The sequence below is a fragment of the Pseudophryne corroboree genome, chromosome 6, assembly GCF_028390025.1.
Source record: "Pseudophryne corroboree isolate aPseCor3 chromosome 6, aPseCor3.hap2, whole genome shotgun sequence".
Taxonomy (NCBI): Eukaryota; Metazoa; Chordata; class Amphibia; order Anura; family Myobatrachidae; genus Pseudophryne; species Pseudophryne corroboree.
Genome location: NC_086449.1, coordinates 338,453,054 through 338,478,457, shown reverse-complemented (window position 1 = coordinate 338,478,457; position 25,404 = coordinate 338,453,054). Strand labels below are relative to the sequence as shown.

General features: G+C 46.4%; 1 protein-coding gene across 1 annotated transcript; it reads left to right on the top strand.

Moving 5' to 3' along the window:
- On the top strand, window positions 1-24,908 carry LOXL1 (lysyl oxidase like 1). The gene is made up of 7 exons (XM_063926455.1): window positions 1-1,717; window positions 2,591-2,699; window positions 21,186-21,323; window positions 21,539-21,695; window positions 21,846-21,941; window positions 22,709-22,824; window positions 24,721-24,908. Exons 1-7 carry the CDS (start codon window positions 772-774, stop codon window positions 24,725-24,727), a joined length of 1,569 nt encoding a protein of 522 aa, XP_063782525.1. The 5' UTR covers window positions 1-771; the 3' UTR covers window positions 24,728-24,908.
- Window positions 24,909-25,404: the final 496 nt, after the last annotated feature.

Below are 25,404 nucleotides of genomic sequence, written 5' to 3'. Positions count from 1 at the left end.
TTATACAGTTACTGCACACGTCCTGTTCCAATCCAGACTTCCAGCTAGAGCGTGAGAACAGGGAAGCGGACGGGTGATAGCAGTGTCAGAGACCCGGAGAAAGACTGCAGTCAGAGTGTATAGAACATACAGCGACTTTCTGGAGGGGCCAGGAAAGGAGGGCTCAGAAAAAGGGAAAGAGGGAGAGAGGCATAAACAGGAAGTGAGAGGGAGAAATGGATAGAGAGAAAGAGGGATGGAGTGATAGAGGAAACAGATAAGGAGACCGAATAACGGGACTGGACGTAAGAGGACCGACTGCGAGGCTCAGAACGTTACTGACAAAGATGACCGGAGTAACAGGACGGAGAGAACAAAGGATGTGACCGTTAACCCCTCCTCTGCTGGAGTGCATACAGTTATTCCCTCATGAGCAGCATCACTTTCTGCCTGTGATCTACACAGCCCCGCAAGCCTGCAGATTACTGCTGCCATTATCCCTCTTAATGACAGAAAGCTGCAGCTGCTGTTCATTCTTTCTATTCCTTAACTTCATTGAGTTGCATTATTAACCCCCAGATTTGTGCAGAGCATTTATCAATTCAACCCTATCCAGTCAGCATTCTGCTGTGTGTTATAGCATCGACCACATTCCTTACTAACCACGATGTGTGTTATGATTGGCAGAGAAATCTAGTTTGTCCCCAGTTACTATTCCGATTTCCCCACTGGTCGGGCACCTGACAGTCACAGTTCCTCGAAGTCCGGTATCAGTGAAAAGGGTACACCAACATGGCCCTATTAGCACAACTCTGCTTATGTTTGTCAGGACTGTACCTGACTCTGGGGCAGGATGGGGCTGGCTGGGGGCAAATGATCCAATGGGAAGAGAATGGAAGACGCTACCGACTGCTAAATTCAGGTTCTGAGTACCAGGCTGCAGGGGAGGGCACAGGAGGAACTCGAGTTCTGTTGGATGGGAGCCGTGGAGGTGGTGTGGATCTCCGCCGCCAGGCCCCCACTTTACCTCGCACTGGATCACAGACAGTGAGAGGAAATACTCGTCATCCGTTTGGTTTTGGACAAGTGCCTGACAGCTGGCGAGGTGGAGGCGAATCAGCAAGCACAGGTCGATTTGTTCCTTCCGCAGGGGCTGGTGGTGGAGGGAGAATACGTCAATCTTCTTCCCAGAATTCAGTAGGACAGACTTTTTTCCCAAGACCCCAACCTCCCTATGTACAACAACCCGAATTCTACCCTCAACCATATGAAGAAAGCTATGGTTATGCCAGAGGAGGGGGTGGCTATGCTGCACAACCTCCTTGGGGTGGTGGATATGAGGATTTTTATGAAGAACCATCTCCTCCTTTTGCGCAGCCGCCATATTTTGCTGCACCTCCTAACTTGCCCCCACAGCAGCCAGCTCCAGCCAACCCTGTTGTGCCACAAGATGGACTTGACAGACGTTTTGCCCACAGTCTCTTTCGGGGAGCTGACATTCCTGTAGAAAGTGATTCGGTGCGCCCAGGTGTAGGAGTTGGGGGGGGTGAAACAGGGTTCCCCCCATATGGAGGAGTGAGTCAGGGAGAAGGAGGGTATTATGGAGCACAAAGGCCAGATTTGTTTCAGCCACAAAGCCGTGTGGCAAATCCCCCAGCCAATACAGATGAATCACAGGGTGGACAACAAGGAAGAGCCACCGTTGGAAGTGTTTTCAGAAGTGGTCAGAATGGGAGAGGTGAGTTTGGGGATGGAGGATGGTCACTGTGAAAATGTGCAACTCATATGCCAATTATACAAGTGGTGTGGGTACCACTTTAATGTTACAGGTAGATAGTTCTAGTTCACAGGCTTGGTCTGACCATTTACGTTTTTAGAGCAGCGATGGACAATATTATGTAGATTTAAAGAACAGCTCAGTCAGATCTAGGTGCCATGATGCTCTTTTTGGGATCTAGAGCAAATGTGTATCATTTAACTTCAATAAATATAGTCAACTTGGCTACGTGGCTTCTGTGATTTGTCCAGTCTGTACATAGTGTTTTGTGATGATCCGCTACAGAATACATGATACAAAGAAAATACTTTATATTATTAAATGATTCATTCAATCTGACTATATTGTAAATTACTGTGTAATTATGGTATAAAGGGGGTAATTCCAAGTTGATCGCAGCAGGATTTTTGATAGCAATTGGGCAAAACCATGTGCACTGCAGGGGAGGCAGATATAACATGTGCAGAAAGAGATTTGGGTGGGTTATTTTGTTTCTGTGCAGGGTAAATACTGGCTGCTTTATTTTTACACTGCAAATTAGATTGCAGATTGACCACACCCCACCCAAATCTAACTCTCTCTGCACATGTTTTATCTGCCTCCCCTACAGTGCACATGGTTTTGCCCAACTGCTAACAAAATTCCTGCTGCGATCAACTTGGAATTACCCCCAAAATATGTGTGACATAAAATATATTATTTGTAACTGTTTAGTGTAACTAGATTTACTACTAGCAAGCCCAGTGTACTCAAACACTGGTAGTACATCAGGAATATGTGAGTTTTATGTTTCCTAGTTAGTGGTGCTAGAGTTAACCCTTTCTTCTGTTCCAGGACTTCCTGATTTGGTGCCTGATCCAAGTTATGTCCAAGCTGCAACTTATGTCCAGCGAGCTCATCTTTATTCCCTGCGCTGTGCGGCGGAGGAGAATTGTCTCTCTAGGTCTGCATCCCTAAAATGTGTCTTAAAGCAGTCATTTATTTCTTACTAGCTGGAGCACCCGGCGTTGGCTGGGATTTTAAGAATGTCTATTTACAAAAATAAATGTAAATATTAAACACACAGGGGCAGATGTATTAACCTGGAGAAGGCATAAGGAAGTGATAAACCAGTGATATGTGCAAGGTGTTAAAGGCACCAGCCAATCAGTTCCAATATGTAAATTAACAGTTAGGATCTGATTGCCTGGTGCCTTTAGCACCTTACACATATCACTGGTTTATCACTTCCTTATGCCTTCTCCAGGTTAATACATCTGCCCCACAGTATAAATAACATTGTAGATAATTGAATACCCATGCTTTGCTATGGGATGAGGATGGTAAATGCGAATGATAGTTGTTCGTTAATTTACGTTGGTTGGAGATCTAGTATATAGGCATATCTTACTTCCCTGACGCACTTTGTGTAGTGGCCAGACCCGTTTTTGGTCCCCCGAGGGACCCTGCTCTTCCCACTATACAGCTCTTAGTCTGTGGCTTCTTGCTGCCTCCATTCCCCTGCTCACATCATGTCAGTGCCCCTGTGAAATGAGTGTTTTTTTTGACAGTTTCTTATATAGCACAGCACATTATGTATCTCCTGATATACTCTGTGCTGCTGGGGGACCGTGCTACTTCCACTATATAACTGTCAGTGTGTGGGTTTGTGCTACCTGCATTCCCCTCCTCACATCATGTCACCGGCCCTGTCACATGCAGCCCTGTCATCACTGACATCATGCATGTCCTGATATAGTCTGTGCTGCTGGCCCACCCCTAGGGGTGCTAGTGGTGTGTTACCCCCACAGTGTTTGTTCCCAGAGTGTAAGTCATTTGTGTAGCAAGTTTGGTGTAAATTGCTCCAGGCATTCCAGAGTTATGCTGTCTGCTGAAAAACTCTGTGCTGCTGCCTCAAGCCTAGGGGTGTCTTTCCCACACAGTGGGGTATATTTACTAAGGTCCCGATTTTGACCGAGATGCCGTTTTTTCTTCAAAGTGTCATCTCGGTCTTTTACTAAACTCAAATCTCGGCAGTGATGAGGGCATTCGTATTTTTTTTGAAGTCCAACAAAAAAAATACGAATGAATACACCATCGGTCAAAACGCGGCTGTTTAAGTATGAATCTCGGTCATTTACTAAGAAGTGCAAAGCAAAAAAAAAAAAACCACTGCCGTGAAAAAATACAACTCGTAAAAAAGTGCTAAAAAAAACCAGACCTGCTTTTTTGAGCCGTGATTGGATAGGCATGCACGGATCCATGAGATCCGTGCATGTATATCAGTGGAAAGGGGTGGGAAAGTGTTAATTTTTTGAAAAAAAATTGCGTGGGGTCCCCCCTCCTAAGCATAACCAGCCTCGGGCTCTTTGAGCCGATCCTGGTTGCAGAAATATGGGAAAGAAAATGACAGGGGTTCCCCCATATTTAAGCAACCAGCATCGGGCTCTGCGCCTGGTCCTGGTTCCAAAAATACGGGGGACAAAAAGCGTAGGGGTCCCCCATATTTTTGAAACCAGCACCGGGCTCCACTAGCTGGACAGATAATGCCACAGCCGGGGGTCACTTTTATATAGTGCCCTGCGGCCGTGGCATCAAATATCCAACTAGTCACCCCTGGCCGGGGTACCCTGGGGGAGTGAGGACCCCTTCAATCAAGGGGTCCCCCCCCCAGCCACCCAAGGGCCAGGGGTGAAGCCCGAGGCTGTCCCCCCCATCCAATAGGCTGCGGATGGGGGGCTGATAGCCTTTTTGTAAAAGTGATTGATATTGTTTTTAGTAGCAGTACTACAAGGCCCAGCAAGCCTCCCCCGCATGCTGGTACTTGGAGAACCACAAGTACCAGCATGCGGCGGAAAAACGGGCCCGCTGGTACCTGTAGTACTACTACTAAAAAAATACCCAAAAAAAGACAATACACACACACCTTGAAAGTAAAGTTTTATTACATCCATCCACACAAACATACATACATACTTACCTTATGTTCACAGGCAGGTCGGTCCTCTTGTCCAGTAGAATCCATGGGGTACCTGTTGAATAAATTATACTCACCAGATCCAGGGTACCAGGCTCCTCGGATAATCCTTTTGTAATCCACGTACTTGATTAAAAAAAAAAAACGGAGACCCGAGCCACGCACTGAAAGGGGACCCATGTTTTCACATGGGTCCCCTTTCCCCGAATGCCAGAAACCCACTCTGACTTCTGTCTAAGTGGGTTTCTTCAGCCAATCAGGGAGCGCCACGTTGTAGCACCCTCATGATCGGCTATGTGCTCCTGTACTGACTGACAGGCAGCACGCGGCAGTGTTACAATGTAGCGCCTATGCGCTCCATTGTAACCAATGGTGGGAACTTTCTGCTCAGCGGTGAGGTCACTTTCGGTCAACCGCTGAGCAGAAAGTTCCCACCATTGGTTACAATGGAGCGCATAGGCGCTACATTGTAACACTGCCGTGTGCCGCCTGTCAGACAGTACAGGAGCACACAGCCGATCAGGAGGGTGCTACAACGTGGCGCTCCCTGATTGGCTGAAGAAACCCACTTAGACAGAAGTCAGAGTGGGTTTCTGGCATTCGGGGAAAGGGGACCCATGTGAAAACATGGGTCCCCTTTCAGTGCGTGGCTCGGGTCTCCGGTTTTTTTTTTTAATCAAGTACGTGGATTACAAAAGGATTATCCGAGGAGCCTGGTACCCTGGATCTGGTGAGTATAATTTATTCAACAGGTACCCCATGGATTCTACTGGACAAGAGGACCGACCTGCGTGTGAACATAAGGTAAGTATGTATGTATGTTTGTGTGGATGGATGTAATAAAACTTTACTTTCAAGGTGTGTGTGTATTGTCTTTTTTTGGGTATTTTTTTAGTAGTAGTACTACAGGTACCAGCGGGCCCGTTTTTCCGCCGCATGCTGGTACTTGTGGTTCTCCAAGTACCAGCATGCGGGGGAGGCTTGCTGGGCCTTGTAGTACTGCTACTAAAAACAATATCAATCACTTTTACAAAAAGGCTATCAGCCCCCCATCCGCAGCCTATTGGATGGGGGGGACAGCCTCGGGCTTCACCCCTGGCCCTTGGGTGGCTGGGGGGGGGGAGACCCCTTGATTGAAGGGGTCCCCACTCCCCCAGGGTACCCCGGCCAGGAGTGACTAGTTGGATATTTGATGCCACGGCCGCATGGCACTGTATAAAAGTGACCCCCGGCTGTGGCATTATCTGTCCAGCTAGTGGAGCCCGGTGCTGGTTTCAAAAATACGGGGGACCCCTACTCTTTTTGTCCCCCGTATTTTTGGAACCAGGACCAGGCGCAGAGCCCGATGCTGGTTGCTTAAATATGGGGGAACCCCTGTCCATTTTTTCCCCATATTTCTGCAACCAGGATCGGCTCAAAGAGCCCGAGGCTGGTTTGCCTTAGGAGGGGGGACCCCACGCAATTTTTTTTTAACATTTAAACTTTATTTTCTCTATCGTCCTAGTGGATGCTGGGGTTCCTGAAAGGACCATGGGGAATAGCGGCTCCGCAGGAGACAGGGCACAAAAAGTAAAGCTTTTCCAGATCAGGTGGTGTGCACTGGCTCCTCCCCCTATGACCCTCCTCCAGACTCCAGTTAGATTTTTGTGCCCGGCCGAGAAGGGTGCAATTCTAGGTGGCTCTCATAAAGAGCTGCTTAGAGAAAGTTTAGCTTAGGTTTTTTATTTTACAGTGATTCCTGCTGGCAACAGGATCACTGCAACGAGGGACAGAGGGGAGAAGAAGTGAACTCACCTGCGTGCAGGATGGATTGGCTTCTTGGCTACTGGACATCAGCTCCAGAGGGACGATCACAGGTACAGCCTGGATGGTCACCGGAGCCGCGCCGCCGGCCCCCTTGCAGATGCTGAAGTAAGAAGAGGTCCAGAATCGGCGGCTGAAGACTCCTGCAGTCTTCTAAAGGTAGCGCACAGCACTGCAGCTGTGCGCCATTTTCCTCTCAGCACACTTCACACGCAGTCACTGAGGGTGCAGGGCGCTGGGGGGGGGCGCCCTGGGAGGCAAATGTAAACCTATATAAAGGCTAAAAATACCTCACATATAGCCCCCAGAGGCTATATGGAGATATTTAACCCCTGCCTGTATTCACAAAATAGCGGGAGACGAGCCCGCCGAAAAAGGGGCGGGGCCTATCTCCTCAGCACACGGCGCCATTTCCTCTCACAGCTCCGCTGGTCAGGACGGCTCCCAGGTCTCTCCCCTGCACTGCACTACAGAAACAGGGTAAAACAGAGAGGGGGGGCAAATTTAATGGCAATATCTTGATATATATAAAGCAGCTATAAGGGAGCACTTATTATAAGGCTATCCCTGTCATATATAGCGCTTTTTGGTGTGTGCTGGCAGACTCTCCCTCTGTCTCCCCAAAGGGCTAGTGGGTCCTGTCTTCGTTTAGAGCATTCCCTGTGTGTCTGCTGTGTGTCGGTACGTGTGTGTCGACATGTATGAGGACGATATTGGTGTGGAGGCGGAGCAATTGCCAAATATGGGGATGTCACCTCCTAGGGGGTCGACACCAGAATGGATGCCTTTATTTATGGAATTACGGGATAGTGTCAACACGCTAAAGCAGTCGTTTGACGACATGAGGCGGCCGGACAATCAATTAGTGCCTGTCCAGGCGCCTCAAACACCGTCAGGGGCTGTAAAACGCCCTTTGCCTCAGTCGGTCGACACAGACCCAGACACAGGCACTGATTCCAGTGGTGACGGTGACGAATCAACCGTATTTTCCAGTAGGGCCACACGTTATATGATTTTGGCAATGAAGGAGGCGTTACATTTAGCTGATACTACAGGTACCACTAAACAGGGTATTATGTGGGGTGTGAAAAAACTACCTATAGTTTTTCCTGAATCAGAAGAATTAAATGACGTGTGTGATGAAGCGTGGGTTGCCCCTGATAAAAAGCTGATAATTTCAAAGAAATTATTGGCATTATACCCTTTCCCGCCAGAGGTTAGGGAGCGCTGGGAAACACCTCCTAGGGTGGACAAGGCGCTAACACGCTTATCAAAACAAGTGGCGTTACCTTCTCCTGAGACGGCCGCACTTAAAGATCCATCAGATAGGAGGATGGAAAATATCCAAAAAAGTATATACACACATGCAGGTGTTATACTACGACCAGCTATAGCGACTGCCTGGATGTGCAGTGCTGGGGTAGTTTGGTCAGAGTCCCTGATTGAAAATATTGATACCCTGGACAGGGACAATATTTTACTGTCGTTAGAACAAATAAAGGATGCATTTCTTTATATGCGTGATGCACAGAGGGATATCTGCACACTGGCATCACGGGTAAGTGCTATGTCCATTTCGGCCAGAAGAGCTTTATGGACGCGACAGTGGACAGGCGATGCGGATTCAAAACGGCATATGGAAGTTTTGCCGTATAAAGGGGAGGAGTTATTTGGAGTCGGTCTATCAGATTTGGTGGCCACGGCTACAGCCGGGAAATCCACCTTTCTACCTCAAGTCACTCCCCAACAGAAAAAGGCACCGACTTTTCAACCGCAGCCCTTTCGTTCCTTTAAAAATAAGAGAGCAAAGGGCTATTCATATCTGCCACGAGGCAGAGGTCGAGGGAAGAAACAAGGCAGCTCCTTCCCAGGAACAGAAGCCCTCCCCGGCTTCTACAAAAGCCTCAGCATGACGCTGGGGCTTCTCAAGCGGACTCGGGGACGGTGGGAGGTCGTCTCAAAAATTACAGCGCGCAGTGGGCTCACTCGCAGGTAGATCCCTGGATCCTGCAGATAATATCTCAGGGGTACAGGTTGGAATTAGAGACAGATCCACCTCGCCGTTTCCTGAAGTCTGCTTTACCAACGTCCCCTTCCGAAAGGGAGACGGTTTTGGAAGCCATTCACAAGCTGTACTCTCAGCAGGTGATAGTCAAGGTACCTCTTCTACAACAAGGGAAGGGGTATTATTCCACTCTATTTGTGGTACCGAAGCCGGATGGCTCGGTAAGGCCTATTCTAAATCTGAAGTCCTTGAACCTGTACATAAAGAAGTTCAAGTTCAAGATGGAGTCACTCAGAGCAGTGATAGCGAACCTGGAAGAAGGGGACTTTATGGTATCCTTTGACATCAAGGATGCGTATCTCCACGTTCCAATTTACCCCTCACACCAGGGGTACCTCAGGTTCGTTGTACAAAACTGTCACTATCAGTTTCAGACGCTGCCGTTTGGTTTGTCCACGGCACCTCGGGTCTTTACAAAGGTAATGGCCGAGATGATGATTCTTCTTCGAAGAAAAGGCGTATTAATTATCCCATACTTGGACGATCTCCTAATAAGGGCAAGGTCCAGAGAACAGCTAGAGATGGGATTAGCAATATCTCAAGAGGTGCTAAAGCAGCACGGATGGATTCTGAATATTCCAAAATCCCAATTAATGCCGACAACTCGTCTGCTGTTCCTAGGGATGATTCTGGACACGGTTCAGAAAAAGGTTTTTCTTCCCGAGGAAAAAGCCAAGGAGTTATCCGACCTGGTCAGGAATCTCCTAAAACCAGGAAAGGTGTCTGTACATCAATGCACGCATCTTCAGATGCACCTGCGGATAACCCTGTCTCCAAGGACAAGGGTATCTCTTCTGTGGTGGTTGCAGAGGGCTCATCTATTGGAGGGCCGCAGATTCGGCATACAGGATTGGATCCTGGTGACCACGGACGCCAGCCTGAGAGGCTGGGGAGCAGTCACACAAGGAAGAAACTTCCAGGGAGTGTGGTCGAGCCTGGAAAAGTCTCTTCACATAAACATTCTGGAACTAAGAGCAATCTACAATGCTCTAAGCCAGGCGGAACCTCTGCTTCAAGGAAGACCGGTGTTGATCCAGTCGGACAACATCACGGCAGTCGCCCATGTAAACAGACAGGGCGGCACAAGAAGCAGGAGTGCAATGGCAGAAGCTGCCAGGATCCTTCGCTGGGCGGAGAATCACGTGATAGCACTGTCAGCAGTGTTCATCCCGGGAGTGGACAACTGGGAAGCAGACTTCCTCAGCAGACACGATCTTCACCCGGGAGAGTGGGGACTTCATCCAGAAGTTTTCCACATGCTAATAAACCGTTGGGAAAGACCAATGGTGGACATGATGGCGTCTCGCCTCAACAAAAAACTGGACAGGTATTGCGCCAGGTCAAGAGATCCGCAGGCAATAGCTGTGGACGCGCTGGTAACACCTTGGGTGTACCAGTCGGTGTATGTGTTTCCTCCTCTGCCTCTCATACCAAAGGTATTGAGAATCATACGGCAAAGCGGAGTAAGAACGATACTAGTGGCTCCGGATTGGCCAAGAAGGTCTTGGTACCCGGAACTTCAAGAGATGGTCACGGACGATCCGTGGCCTCTACCTCTAAGACAGGACCTGCTTCAGCAGGGACCGTGTCTATTCCAAGACTTACCGCGGCTGCGTTTGACGGCATGGCGGTTGAACGCCAGATCCTAAAAGGAAAAGGCATTCCAGAAGAAGTCATTCCTACCTTGATTAAGGCAAGAAAGGAAGTCACCGCGAAGCATTATCACCGCATTTGGCGGAAATATGTTGCGTGGTGCGAGGATCGGAGTGCTCCGACGGAGGAATTTCAACTGGGTCGTTTCCTACATTTCCTGCAATCAGGATTGTCTATGGGTCTCAAATTGGGATCTATTAAGGTTCAAATTTCGGCCCTGTCAATATTCTTCCAAAAAGAATTGGCCTCAGTTCCTGAGGTCCAGACTTTTGTCAAAGGAGTACTGCATATACAGCCTCCTGTGGTGCCTCCGGTGGCACCGTGGGATCTAAATGTAGTTTTAGATTTCCTCAAATCCCATTGGTTTGAACCACTAAAAAATGTGGATTTGAAATATCTCACATGGAAAGTGACTATGTTACTGGCCCTGGCGTCCGCCAGGAGAGTATCTGAACTGGCGGCTTTATCTTATAAAAGCCCTTATTTAATTTTCCATTCGGATAGGGCAGAGCTGCGGACGCGTCTGCATTTTCTCCCTAAGGTGGTATCAGCGTTTCACCTGAACCAGCCTATTGTAGTGCCTGCGGCTACAAGCGACTTGGAGGACTCCAAGTTGTTGGACGTTGTCAGAGCTTTAAAAATATACATTTCAAGGACGGCTGGAGTCAGAAAATCTGACTCGCTGTTTATACTGTATGCACCCAACAAGTTGGGTGCGCCTGCTTCTAAGCAGTCGATTGCTCGTTGGATTTGTAACACAATTCAACTTGCACATTCTGTGGCAGGCCTGCCACAGCCTAAATCTGTTAAGGCCCATTCCACAAGGAAGGTGGGCTCATCTTGGGCGGCTGCCCGAGGGGTCTCGGCATTACAACTCTGCCGAGCAGCTACGTGGTCAGGGGAGAACACGTTTGTAAAATTCTACAAATTTGATACCCTGGCAAAGGAGGACCTGGAGTTCTCTCATTCGGTGCTGCAGAGTCATCCGCACTCTCCCGCCCGTTTGGGAGCTTTGGTATAATCCCCATGGTCCTTTCAGGAACCCCAGCATCCACTAGGACGATAGAGAAAATAAGAATTTACTTACCGATAATTCTATTTCTCGGAGTCCGTAGTGGATGCTGGGCGCCCATCCCAAGTGCGGATTATCTGCAATACTTGTACATAGTTATTGTTAACTAATTCAGGTTATTGTTTAGGGAGCCATCTTTCAGAGGCTCCTCTGTTATCATACTGTTAACTGGGTTTAGATCACAAGTTGTACGGTGTGATTGGTGTGGCTGGTATGAGTCTTACCCGGGATTCAAAATCCTCCCTTATTGTGTACGCTCGTCCGGGCACAGTACCTAACTGGAGTCTGGAGGAGGGTCATAGGGGGAGGAGCCAGTGCACACCACCTGATCTGGAAAAGCTTTACTTTTTGTGCCCTGTCTCCTGCGGAGCCGCTATTCCCCATGGTCCTTTCAGGAACCCCAGCATCCACTACGGACTCCGAGAAATAGAATTATCGGTAAGTAAATTCTTATTTTTTTGTTTAACAAAGTGCACAATGAAGCCCAGCACGGATCTCTCAGATCCGGCCGAGATTCATTGTATTAAAGTCGGCAGTGTTTTACAAGTCACTCACGTAAAACACTGCCTAAAAAAACGAATGACATCGACATCGGAAAACCCGAAAATGCAGAATACGGCAGCTTAGTAAATTAGTCGTAATAAATTCAAAAAGTTGCAGTTTTACACTTTCGATGTCATTCGTGATTATTCTCCCACCAAATCGGGAGAATTACGAATGTTAGTAAATATACCCCAGTGTTTGTTTCCAGAGTGAAAGTCATATGTGTACCAATTTTGGAGTGTATGGGTCCTGAAATTCCGGAGTTATGCTGTCTCCTGATATACTCTGTGCTGCTGTCCCGCCCCCTTGGGGTGCTAGGGATTTCTAATTTTTTTAGTTGCCTCCGGCATGTTTTAATACGCTTGTATGCCAAATTTCACGATCTTCGCTTGTAAACTGTGGATTTGTATAGAAAGACAGACAGAAGGACAAATTTTCACTTTTATATAGTAGATATACTGTACTTCTATGTACTCATGTAGGCACAATGGGGCAGATGTATTAAGCCTGGAGAAGGCATAAAGAAGTGATAAAGCGGTGATAAGTGCAATGTGATAACACACCAGCCAATCAGCTCATAACTGTCAATTTACATATTGGAGCTGATTGGCTGGTGCGTTATCACGTTGCACTTACCACCGCTTTATCACTTCTTTATTCCTTCTCCAGGCTTAATACATCAGCCTCACTGATTCCAACATTAATAGAGATGAAGTTGTCAGATAGCCTCAATCACTTGTAGATTCATGCGTTGTTCATTAGAGTCAGTGACCTAATAGGTAATGCTAACAGACTCATATAGGAACACTAATGCTGTCTTAAGACTAAAATATGATATATTTTAAATATAAATATACACACACACACACACACACACACACACACACACACACACACACACACACACACATATCTAGAAAATTGAAGCACATTCTGATTACATATGGCATAATGAACTTCCTAATATAAATGTTATGGATATTTGAACACTGGGGACTTTGTGACTATATAAAAGCACAAGGCTATAACCAAAGAGCCTACATTTAATATCCATACAAAGTAATGTTAATACATGTATACATTTCTGTAATACCCCTTTCTCCTTCGTCCTAGAGGATGCTGGGGACTCCAAAAGGACCATGGGGTATAGACGGGATCTGCAGGAGACATGGGCACTATAAGACTTTAAATGGGTGTGAACTGGCTCCTCCCTCTATGCCCCTCCTCCAGACCTCAGTTAGATTCTGTGCCCAGAGAGACTGGACACACACTAGGGGAGCTCTACAGAGTTTCTCTAGAAAAGACTTTCTGTTAGGTTTGTTGTTTTCAAGGAGCACTGCTGGCAACAGGCTCCCTGCTTCGTGGGGCTGAGGGGAGAGAAGCAGACCTACTTCTGTGAGTTAAAGGCTCTGCTTCTTAGGCTACTGGACACCATTAGCTCCAGAGGGTCTGATCACTTGGTATAGCCTAGCTGCTCGTTCCCGGAGTCTGCGCCGCCGTTTCCCTCACAGAGCCAGAAGAAAGAATCGGGTGAGTAACCGAAGCAAAGAAGACTTCAGTGAAGGCGGCAGAAGACATCAGTCTCAGAGGTACCGCGCAGCGGTCGTGCTGCGTGCCACTGCTCCCGCTCACAAACGGCACTACACGGGTGCAGGGCGCAGGGGAGGCGCACTGGGCAGCAATAAAATCTCTTTTAAGATCTGGCACAGAGGTATACAGTGCAAAGGCACTGTATACAGACCCCCGCCAGTATAAAAGTAAGCGGGACACAAGCGCGCCATTTAGGGGGCGGGGCTTTGTTCTTCCAGCTCTTATCAGCGCCATTGTTTCTCTTCACAGCAAGCTGCAGAGACGCTGGTCCTGGCCCTTCACTTCTGTCACAAGTAACAGGGTGCAAAAACAGGGGGGGGCACAGCATATTTGGTGTTGAATATGTGTATATATATAAAAGCGCTGCAAGGTCTGGGGCATTGTATATTCCTTCAGACCGGGTGAGGCGCTGGGTGTGAGCTGGCAAACTCCCTCTCTGTCTCTCTGAAGGGCCTTACTGTTGTTCTGTTCCCTATAGCCCAGTCTGATGGTGGGTGTCGGTACGCGTGTGTCGACATCTCAGAGGCTGAATGCTCTTCCCAGGAGGAGGCTGGTGTGGGGGCAGAACAGAATGTGGGAGTGACTCTGTCGGCACCGCCGACTGCTGATTGGGTAGATATGTGGAGTGTCTTAAATGCAAGTGTGGCTTCGTTGCATAAGAGATTAGACAGAACCAAGCATGGACACAATCCATGGAAGATGTTTTGTCACAAACTCAGACCCCCTCAGGGTCACAGAAACGTTTGTTTACCCAGATAGCTGACACAGATACCGACACGGATTCGGACTCCAGTGTCGACTATAGTGATGCCAAATTGGATCCTAAACTGGCTAAGAGCATTCAGTACATGATTGTGGCAATTAAGGACGTGTTACATATCACTGAAGACCCTGCTGTGCCTGAGACAAGGGTCTGTATGTATAAGGGAAAGAAACATATGGTAACGTTTCCTCCCTCTCATGAACTGAACACTCTTTTTGAAAAGGCTTGGGATACTCCTGACAATAAGTTGCTGATTCCCAAGAGAATTTCTATGGCATATCCGTTTCCCTCTGAGGATAGGGTAAAGTGGGAGTCAACTCCCACGGTGGACAAAGCTCTAGCGCGGTTGTCCAAGAAGGTGGCGCTTCCGTCTCCTGACACGGCAGCCCTAAAGGATCCTGCGGATCGTAAGCAGGAAACTACCTTGAAATCTATTTATGTTACTACAGGTACGCTGCCCAGACCTGCCGTGGCAGCGGCATGGGTGAATAGCGCTATTGAAAAGTGGGCAGATAACTTGTCATCTGAAATTGCCCTGGATAGAGATAGCGTGCTTTTGACGCTGGGTCATATCAGGGACGCTGCAGTCTTTCTAAGGGAGGATGTGAAAGATATTGGCCTCTTGGGATCAAGGGCCAATGCCATGGCAATCTCGGCTAGGAGAGCGTTGTGGACTCATCAATGGAATGGTGATGCTGACTCCAAGAAGGCTATGGAGGCTCTGCCCCACAAAGGTGGCATTTTGTTTGGTGAAGGCCTCGCGGACCTGGTATCTACAGCTACCGCGGGTAAGTCATCTTTTCTACCTTTTGCCCTCCACAGCAAAAGAAAATGCCTCAGTATCAGATGCAGGATCCTCCTTCCTTGCTGCTAGAGGTAAGGGAAGGGGAAAAAGATCGCCGGCTGTGGCAAGCTACCAGGAGCAGAAGTCCTCCCCGGCTTCTACCAAGTCCACCGCATGATGCAGAGGGTCCGCTGCGGGAGTCCGCACCGGTGGGGGCACGTCTTCAGGTCTTCAGTCGGGTCTGGGCTCACTCAGGCCTGGATCCTTAGGTGCTGGAAATTGTGCCCCAAGGATACATACTGGAGTTTCAAGACGTGCTACCCAACCGATTTTTCAAATCGGCCTTGCCAGCTTCTCTTCCGGAAAGAGAAGTAGTGTGCGCTGCAATACAAAAGCTGTGTCAACAGCAAGTCATTGTCACGGTACCCCCGTCACAACGTGGAGAAGGGTTTTATTCAAGCCTGTTCGTGGTCCCGAAGTCGGATGGCTCGGTCAGACCGATTCTGAACTTAAAATCCCTCAATCTATATTTGAAAAGATTCAAATTCAAGATGGAATCTCTCCGAGCAGTGATCTCCAGTCTGGAAGGGGGGGATTTTATGGTGTCAGTCGACATAAAGGATGCTTACCTACATGTCCCTATATATCCTCCACATCAGGCTTACCTGAGGTTTGCTGTTCAGGATTGTCATTACCAATTTCAGACGTTGCCGTTTGGTCTTTCCATGGCCCCGAGGATTTTCACCAAAGTAATGGCGGAAATGATGGTGCTCCTGCGCAAGCAGGGTGTCACAATTATCCCGTACTGAGACGATCTCCTGATAAAGGCGAGATAAAAGGAGCAGTTATTAACAAAAAAAAACAAAAAACGTTGTGCTCTCGCTGTCAGTTCTGCGACAACATGGTTGGCTCCTAAAATTGCCAAAGTCACAGTTGATTTCGACAACACGGCTGTCGTTCTTGGGCATGATTTTGGACACGGAACTGCAGAGAATTTTTCTCCCGATGGAAAAAGCTCTGGAAATACAGAACATGGTCAAGGGGATTCTGAAACCGGCAAGAGTGTCGATTCATCAAGGCACTCGGGTGCTGGGGAAGATGGTGGCGGCCTATGAGGCCATCCCGTTTGGCAGGTTCCATGCCAGGTTTTTTCAGTGGGACCTGTTGGACAAGTGGTCCGGGTCTCACCTACACATGCACCGGAAGATAAGCCTATCTCCCAGGGCCAGGATTTCTCTCCTGTAGTGGCTCCAAAGTGCTCACCTTCTAGAGGGACGCAGGTTCGGGATCCAAGATTGGATCCTAGTAACCACGGATGCAAGTCTCCGAAGTTGGGGAGCAGTCACACAGGGACAAAATTTCCAGGGAAAATGGTCAAGCCAGGAAGCTTGTCTGCACATAAACATTCTGAAATTAAGGGCCATCTACAACGGCCTTCTACAGGAGCAGAGCGGCGATGGCGCAGGCCACAAAAGTTCTTCGCTGGGCGAAAAAACAGGCAAGCGCTCTGTCGGCGGTCTTCATTCCAGGCGTGGACAACTGAGAAGCAGACTTCCTCAGCAGACACGATCTCCATCCAGGAGAGTGGGGTCTTCATCAAGAGGTCTTTGCAGAAGTGACAAGTCGTTGGGGAATTCCTCAAATAGACATGATGGAGTCTCGCCTCAACAAGAAACTTCAGACATATTGTTCCAGGTCGAGGGACCCTCAAGCAGTAGCAGTGGACGCCCTAGTGACACCGTGGGTATATCTGTCGGTTCTCTGTGTTCCCTTCACTTCCACTCATCCCAAAGGTGATACGTATCATAAGAAGAACAAGGGTTCAGGCGGTACTCGTTCTTCCATATTGGCCACGGAGGGCCTGGTATCCAGATCTTCAGGAATTACTCATAGAGGATCCCTGGCCTCTTCCTCAAAGGGAGGATCTGTTACAGCAAGGGCCGTGCGTGTTCCAAGACTTACCGCGGTTGCGTTTGACGGCGTGGCGGTTGAAGGCAAAATCCTAGCTCGAAAGGGTATTCCCAGTGAGGTCATCCCCACTCTACTGAATGCTAGAAAGGAGGTAATGGCGAAGCATTACCACCGTATTTGGAGAAAATATGTGTCTTGGTGTGAATCCAAGAAGGCTCCTACGGAAGAATTTCAGCTGGGTCGGTTTCTACATTTTTTACAAGCAGGTGTGGATGCAGGCCTAAAGTTAGGCTCCATTAAAGTGCAGGGAATTGGCCTCGCTTCCAGAAGTACAGACTTTTGTGAAAGGCGTGCTGCACATCCAACCTCCATTTGTGCCCCCAGTGGCACTATGGGACATTAACGTGGTGTTACAGTTCCTTATGTCACATTGGTTTGAACCTTTACAAACGGTTGAGTTGAAATTTCTCACTTGGAAAGTGGTCATGCTATTGGCCTTGGCGTCCGCAAGGCGGGTGTCGGAATTGGCAGCTTTGTCTCATAAAAGCCCCTATTTGATTTTCCACAAGGATAGAGCGGAGTTGAGAACTCGTCAACAATTTCTACCAAAGGTGGTTTCTTCGTTTCACATGAACCAACCTATTGTGGTAACTGTGGCTACTGAAGCCTTGGCTGATTCAAAGTCTCTCGATGTGGTCAGAGCTTTGAAAATGTATGTAGCCAGGGCGGCTCGTGTTAGGAAAACGGAGGCTCTGTTTGTCCTGTATGCTTCCAACAAGATTGGGGCTCCTGCTTCTAAGCAGACTATTGCACACTGGATCTGTAATGCCATTCAGCATGCTCATTCTACAGCTGGATTGTCGTTACCGAAAACAGTGAAGGCCCATTCTACCAGGATGGTGGGATCATCTTGGGCGGCTGCCCGAGGAGTCTCGGCGCTACAACTTTGCCGAGCAGCTACTTGGTCGGGTTCAAACACTTTTGCAAAATTCTACAAGTTTGATACCCTGGCTGATGAGGATCTCATGTTTGCTCAATCGATGCTGCAGAGTCATCCGCACTCTCCCGCCCGGTCTGGAGCTTTGGTATAAACCCCATGGTCCTTTTGGAGTCCCCAGCATCCTCTAGGACGAAGGAGACAATAGGATTTTAATACCTACCGGTAAATCCTTTTCTCTTAGTCCGTAGAGGATGCTGGGCGCCCGTCCCTGTGCGGACTCTATCTGCAGTACTTGTTCATAGTTATTGCTTTTGTTACACAAAGGTTGTGTTTTTGGTTTCGATCAGCCTGTTGCTGATTCTTTGGTTCATGCTGTTAACTGGTTTTAGTTAAATGCCATGTTGTACGGTGTGTTGTGGTGTGAGCTGGTATGTATCTCACCCTTGGTTAACAAAAATCCTTTTCCTCGAAATGTCCGTCTCCCTGGGCACAGTTCCTATAACTGAGGTCTGGAGGAGGGGCATAGAGGGAGGAGCCAGTTCACACCCATTTAAAGTCTTAAAGTGCCCATGTCTCCTGCGGATCCCGTCTATACCCCATGGTCCTTTTGGAGTCCCCAGCATCCTCTACGGACTAAGAGAAAAAGATGTACCGGTAGGTATAACAATCCTATTTTCTGACCACCAGCAATAACACAGGTTATTGCACGTGAATGGGTCTGATAGGGGCCAGTTGAAATAACCCAGGTTGAGGTATTTCAACTTGGGTAGCGAGTCTAGCGACCAGGGTTGAACACAGATTCAAACTGGTTCATGGTTCTGTGTGAACTGGTGAGATGGTCGGGGCCTCTGGTCTGAAAAAGGGTCTTAGCCAGGTCACACCCGGGATGTATCCATGTACAAATCCCGGGTGCGACCCGGCAAAGGCAGTCTGAAAGTGGTATGATTGAGCAGGGATTTCTGTTGTCATTTATTATAGTTAGTGAGATCTAATGTCATAATTTCAATGTTGACTATTGAACAGTGCACCCCCTATTGCATGTAGTCCTCAGCCTACATACAGCCTTTTTTTTTTTTTTTATGTCACAGAACTCACTGACTTATAATATCCATATCCTTTACAGCAGGGGTCATATTATCCCCTACATAATTTACAGTAGATGACAGTGCATTATTTTTTATAATACACATTTTTAGTTCAATAACACTGTAGTGCAGATATAAAAAGTCACTGATATTTAAGCAATGACATCAGACATAGGGGGTAATTCCAAGTTGATCGCAGCAGCAAGAAAGTTAGCAATTGGGCAAAACCATGTGCACTGCAGGAGAGGGGGGGCAGATATAACATTTGCAGAGAGAGTTAGATTTGGGTGGGTTATTTTATTTCTGTGCAGGGTAAATACTGGCTGCTTTATTTTTATACTGCAAATCTAACTCTCACCCAAATCTAACTCTCTCTGCACATGTTATATCTGCCCCCCCGGGATGTAATGAGAGCCGATAATGCTGCCTGGGAAACTAACGCAACACATCGGACATTTCAAATGTGCTTCTCTTTCCCGGAACTCAGGAAATGTATTTCCTGGCTTCAGTGTATCGGATCTGAGGTATCGCGGTATTTAGACTAGAAAATGTCTGATATTTTCGGACCAACTGAAATGTGTCTTTTAGTATAGGAGGACCACAGTGTCAAAGAAGGTCACCCATTTGCCCCCAAAAGTCCCATGATTAAAGCAACACACACTAAATAATGCCCAGTCCTCTAGGATGCACAAGCATCTTATGCTGATTTAAATGACATGTGGCATGGCTATATTCAGTGTGTAATTGCGACTGTATCTAATTATGTTACAGTGTTTGGCTGGAATACAATGTAGCATAAAAAATGTTATGCAAATACAGTGGCTATTACACACAGAATATAGGCATGCTGTATATCATTTTAAACAGCAGGAGCTGATTGTGCATCCTATATGCAGTGCTTCATTTTAGAAGCAAAACAATGCAAATTCTCACGGTGGTCTGTTCCATCATTGATGAAGTATTCCCTAGCAAAGTTCAGTTTTATTTTATACAGTATATCTAACAAGGCCCTCATTCCGAGTAGTTCGCTCGGTAAAAATCTTCGCATCGCAGCGATTTTCCGCTTAATGCGCATGCGCAATGTCCGCACTGCGACTGCGCCAAGTAAATTTGCTATGCACTTAGTAATTTTACTCACGGCTTTTTCATCGGTCTGGCGATCGTAATGTGATTGACAGGAAATGGGTGTTACTGGGCGGAAACAGGTCGTTTTATGGGCGTGTGGGGAAAAACGCTACCGTTTCCGGAAAAAACGCAGGAGTGGCCGGAGAAACGGAGGAGTGTCTGGGCGAACGCTGGGTGTGTTTGTGACGTCAAACCAGGAACGACAAGCACTGAACTGATCGCAGATGCCGAGTAAGTCTGAAGCTACTCAGAAACTGCTACGAGGTGTGTAATCGCAATATTGCGATTACTTCGTTCGCAATTTTAAGATGCTAAGATTCACTCCCAGTAGGCGGCGGCTTAGCGTGAGCAACTCTGCTAAAATCGCCTTGCGAGCGAACAACTCGGAATGACCTCCAATAATCACAAGTATAAGTACATTTAGCAGATTGATTAGCGTGAGTTTCTGTTAGTACTTAATGCTAATACTTTGCAGCCAAAAAAAACAAAAAATATTTCCATACCATAATGACTGGAAATCTGCGCAATTACAGATCACTCAGGATTCTGATGGAAGTTTGTGCTGAATTGAATGGGCACCATTGTATGTTAGCTTATACTGTACAAAGAGGCACCATAAAATTAGGAACTACAACTACTTTTATAAGCTAGGTTTCATAGTCTGCAAGTAGTATAACACAATGAGAGACATCTATGAAAACTGTGTACAGTAATAATTTCTAAAACATGACATTGCTGCACATAGGAAATTAAATGGGTGGTGTTAGAACAAACTGTAGCATTAGAGTATTAGCAGTAGTAGAGTACATGAAGTAACCTCATGAGTATCCATGTTTAGTATAGACAATTTTAAGTTGATTGGCTAGGCCCACATATAGCCTATTCCTGCATCTAAAGTTACAGCAGTTCAGAGTTGTGCTGGGAGCTTTCTGTCAAACTACTGAGAAAAGATGAAAGCATTATCTAGGTTTGATTAGTTACTTCCCTCAGTGTGTATTGGGGTTGCCGGATGGTACTCCTTGTATCTGGGCTTCAGGCTGACATTCCTGTTTTGCATTGAAAGGCTAACTGATGCTGCAATTTTGCATGGTGTAAGAGAATGACTGTTACCACCCTTGCTCTATTTACTCTCTCCTCAGCTCTGCGTATGCAGCGGACGCTTCAGATTATGATGTCAGAGTTCTGCTTCGCTTCCCACAGAGAGTGAAAAATCAGGGAACTGCAGATTTCTTGCCCACTCGTCCACGCCAAGCATGGGAGTGGCACAGCTGCCATCAGTGAGTACATGAGGGTTATAAATAGATTACCACTGTGTTTTAAGGTAGAAATACAGATCCCCGGGGATCCCCACCATTATCTCTATATAGCCACTTTCATTCTTACTGAATCTTGCGTGTTTGCTTTTTAAAACAATTCCTATTAATTCGGATAACTAAAAGAAAGTAGGCTGAATGTATGATGACAGTGTTCACATTTGATCTATGACCTACAGACACTATCACAGCATGGATGAGTTCAGTCACTATGATCTACTGGATGCCACAACAGGAAGGAAAGTGGCAGAAGGGCATAAGGCCAGCTTTTGTCTAGAGGATACCACCTGTGACTTTGGAAACCTCAAGAGATATGCTTGCACTTCGCACACCCAGGTTAGTGAATATTCTTCCTGTTCTTTGCTTGGATGCTTCATTTTCTGCCTGTAACTCCCTTTGCTATTTTTCTTCTCAAAAAGCTGTTTCCTCTTCCTCTCCACACTCTCTCTACTGTGAACACAGTGACAATCTGTGCCCCTTATTCAGGGTCTAAGTCCTGGCTGTTATGACACATACAATGCGGATATAGACTGTCAGTGGATTGATATAACAGAAGTAAAGCCAGGAAACTACATACTGAAGGTAAGTTTATTCATTATTGTTTATTTGTATATACTATATTATCATACCTCCCAACATCCACGGCAGGCAAATTGGAACACTCCGTGCCGCCGAAAAGGGGTCGTGGCCTGTTGAAAAGGGGTCATGGCTTGTGGGGATGCTGTGATCACGAGCCACGCCTCCCATTTTAGTCACCCTGGGGGCATGGCCAGCGCTCTGTGAGCTGCTGGTAATGCCCCCAGTCGCTCTGCCTCCCAAGAATAGATGCTCTGCGCGTGCGCACAGCGTATATTCATCGCTGCTCTGCACTAAGCAGAGCAGCGAGTGATAGGAGCCTCCCAGCTGACCCCCCATCACCACCACCACGGGACACTGCGGCCCGAGGGAGGGACAGTCCCAAAAAAACGTGACTCTCCCGTGAAAATCGGGTCAGTTGGGAGGTATGTATTATGCAGTGCTGGAGAAGAATGTATTCAATCATTCACATCAGACTCTTCTCCCTGGAGCTCACAGTGTTACCACGCAAACATACACCACTGTCCCTTTTCATCAGAAGCTAAGTAACTTACCATAATAGAGAAACCCACACAAACATGGGGAGAACCTTCAAAATCTGTACAATGACCTATTCCAAATAGAACCCCTGACTGTGAGAAAGTAATGCCATTCATTGTGTCAAGTTGACTTTATATGTTCGAGTAGTTGATCTTATTGTTATTTATTTCTATGTCACATCTATTCTTCTCCAATAAGCTACATGTCATTAATATACAACATTTGTCTCTTAGGTTGTGGTGAATCCCAAATACACGGTTTTGGAGTCTGATTTCACCAATAATGTGGTGCGATGCAATATCCACTATACAGGACGATATGTGTCAGCCACAAACTGTCGCATCACACAGTGAGAAGCTATTATGTGCTCCGTGTACTTGTCTCTCTCGTTTCCTCTATATGTGACAGAATGAATGCCTCCCCATGTCTTGCTTGTATGTTACACCTCCTAGAGGTCAATTCAAGTAGGAGCGATTTTACCAGTGAAAGCATTTTGGCTTATTTCTGCAAAATCCAATTAGAAATGGTGGTCCACAGGTATCACAGCGATGTCACATAATTTGTCTACAAGTTGAGACCTGGGACATGTTCATGAAAAAGTCAGAAAATCATCCTGAACCCCCCAAAAATCTCAATTAAGACAGGACAGACTGTATAGAAGGCTACTAGTGTCCAGAAGCAAAGCATTTGAGTATATTTTTTTGCATATTTTTATTAATTGTGGATAAATGTTCATCAAAGTAAACTTTGTGAAATGTTGAAATATATACTTGCTACTGTCATATGCATGTTCAAACCCTTATTAACCATCAGTACAACAGCTATGCATACATGTAATTGAGCCCATCCCACGTAATTGAACCCATTTTTGAGCTTTTAGAGAAAATCACCTAAAAAGTACAGGTCTTTATTGGCAAAATTATATCATTGAACCCTTTCAATTGTATTATTATTCATTGGGAGATGTATACAGGAGGTTTTGCACGGTGCCTCGTAATTTTTACCTTGGAATAAATATTTTGCATATCTTTTCACCTGTTCAGGATGAGGGACTCAAACAAAACGCAAATTTACTGTGAAATTGGATTGTAATTTTGGAATTGATTTGCAAATAAAAACAGTGCTGTGATTTTGCAGCAAAAACTGATAAACCAAACTGATAAATCACTCCTAATTGAATCGGTCCCCGGGGGTCATTCCGAGTTGTTCGCTCGCAAGCTGCTTTTAGCAGCTTTGCACACGCTAAGCCGCCGCCTACTGGGAGTGAATCTTAGCTTATCAAAATTGCGAACGAAAGATTCGCAATATTGCGAAAAGACTTCTCTGTGCAGTTTCTGAGTAGCTCGAGACTTACTCTGCCAGTGCGATCAGTTCAGTGCTTGTCGTTCCTGGTTTGACGTCACAAACACACCCAGCGTTCGCCCAGACACTCCTCCGTTTCTCCAGCCACTCACGCGTTTTTCCCAGAAACTGTAGCGTTTTTTCACACACTCCCATAAAACGTCCAGTTTCCGCCCAGAAACACCCACTTCCTGTCAATCACATTACGATCACCAGAACGAAGAAAAAACCTCGTAATGCCGTGAGTAAAATACCTACCTGCATAGCAAATTTACTTGGCGCAGTTGCACTGCGGACATTGCGCATGCCCATTAGCGACTAATCGCTCCGTTGCGAGAAAAAAATAACGAGCGAACAACTCGGAATGACCCCCCCTAAGTGAAAATACTGTACTTATGTCACTTTTCCTTCTTTATCAAGCTACAGTACTCTTTATATGTGCATTTTTCCACCCATAATTGTTTATGTTACTGTACTATGTTACTTTGGCTAGCGCTAGATGGGGCTTTTAAGAACTGCATTTTTCTCAGCAATAAGAAATAGGATGTCACTGCAATTCGTAACAGACAATGGGAAAGTCTGTTTTCCTGTTGCATTTTGGCTGCTGAGTTATTTTCCTGCAGCAGGGCTACAGCACTTCCCACTGTAAATTATTTGGAAGAAATGGTGCCTCTGGTGCTTTTTGACAGTCACATGAAGTCAGGGTAGGCAGGGCAAGCCATTGACCTTCACCGCACCATGTTTTGAGTCATAAAAAAATGCAGCATTGAAAGGTAACCCTCTGACACTACCCTGTCTCTGTGGTTAAACCGTAATTCTCCCAGTTGTGTTTTATTCTCTTGTCTGTCTGTCTGTGTGTGTGTTAATTTCTATCTCATCACGTCTTTGTTTTTCCTTTTCAAAGGTTCTGAGCAAGTTTCTCAAGGAGATTATTACCTATGAGGATTTCATTGAATCCTACATCATAATGACAAAATCTGCATCCCTCTCACCAATTCTCTATCCCGATAAGCACACTAGTATTCTTATTAATACTTTGTAAAAAGCCTCGCTTTTTGTACCAACAAAATAAATTCTATAATTTTGCTCAGATTCATGCATCAAGTAGAAATTTGTGATTCATTAAATTGTTCGGCTCACAGACTATTCCTGTGATGACTATGTGGCTAGCTGATATCAATATAACCCAGAGCTGGCTAATACTTTAGTGTTATTTTAGAAATGTTTGTATTGGAACCTCTTACTGTGATATCACTTGAAATTAACCACTTAACTGGCATGGTCAGGTAACATGCGTCCGCGCCATCCCACTGTCCCCCAGTTTTTGACGAGGAGATCCGTTCTGCAGATGTGCACAATATAATATTTAAATATTTTTAAAAATACTTTTTAAACTATATTAAATAAAAAAGTTAAGAAATAAAAACTATATGTACTTTATGTATGATTTTGAAGGAAAAAATTGTCAGTTGAGTGGTTACATTTGCGAAATAGAAACAGTTAAATATTTTACAAAATGTAATGATAACTTACTATACATAGCAATATCTGATGGTAGCTACACATGGATTTGTTCTGTCAAATCGTC

Bases quoted from the DNA above. Each gene is read 5' to 3' on its own strand.
- LOXL1 (XM_063926455.1), top strand. From the start codon at position 772: ATGGCCCTATTAGCACAACTCTGCTTATGTTTGTCAGGACTGTACCTG. The intron at 1,718-2,590 runs GTGAGTTTGGGG...CTTCTGTTCCAG, and splicing joins AAGTGGTCAGAATGGGAGAG to GACTTCCTGATTTGGTGCCT. The intron at 21,696-21,845 runs GTTAGTGAATAT...CCCCTTATTCAG, and splicing joins CTTGCACTTCGCACACCCAG to GGTCTAAGTCCTGGCTGTTA.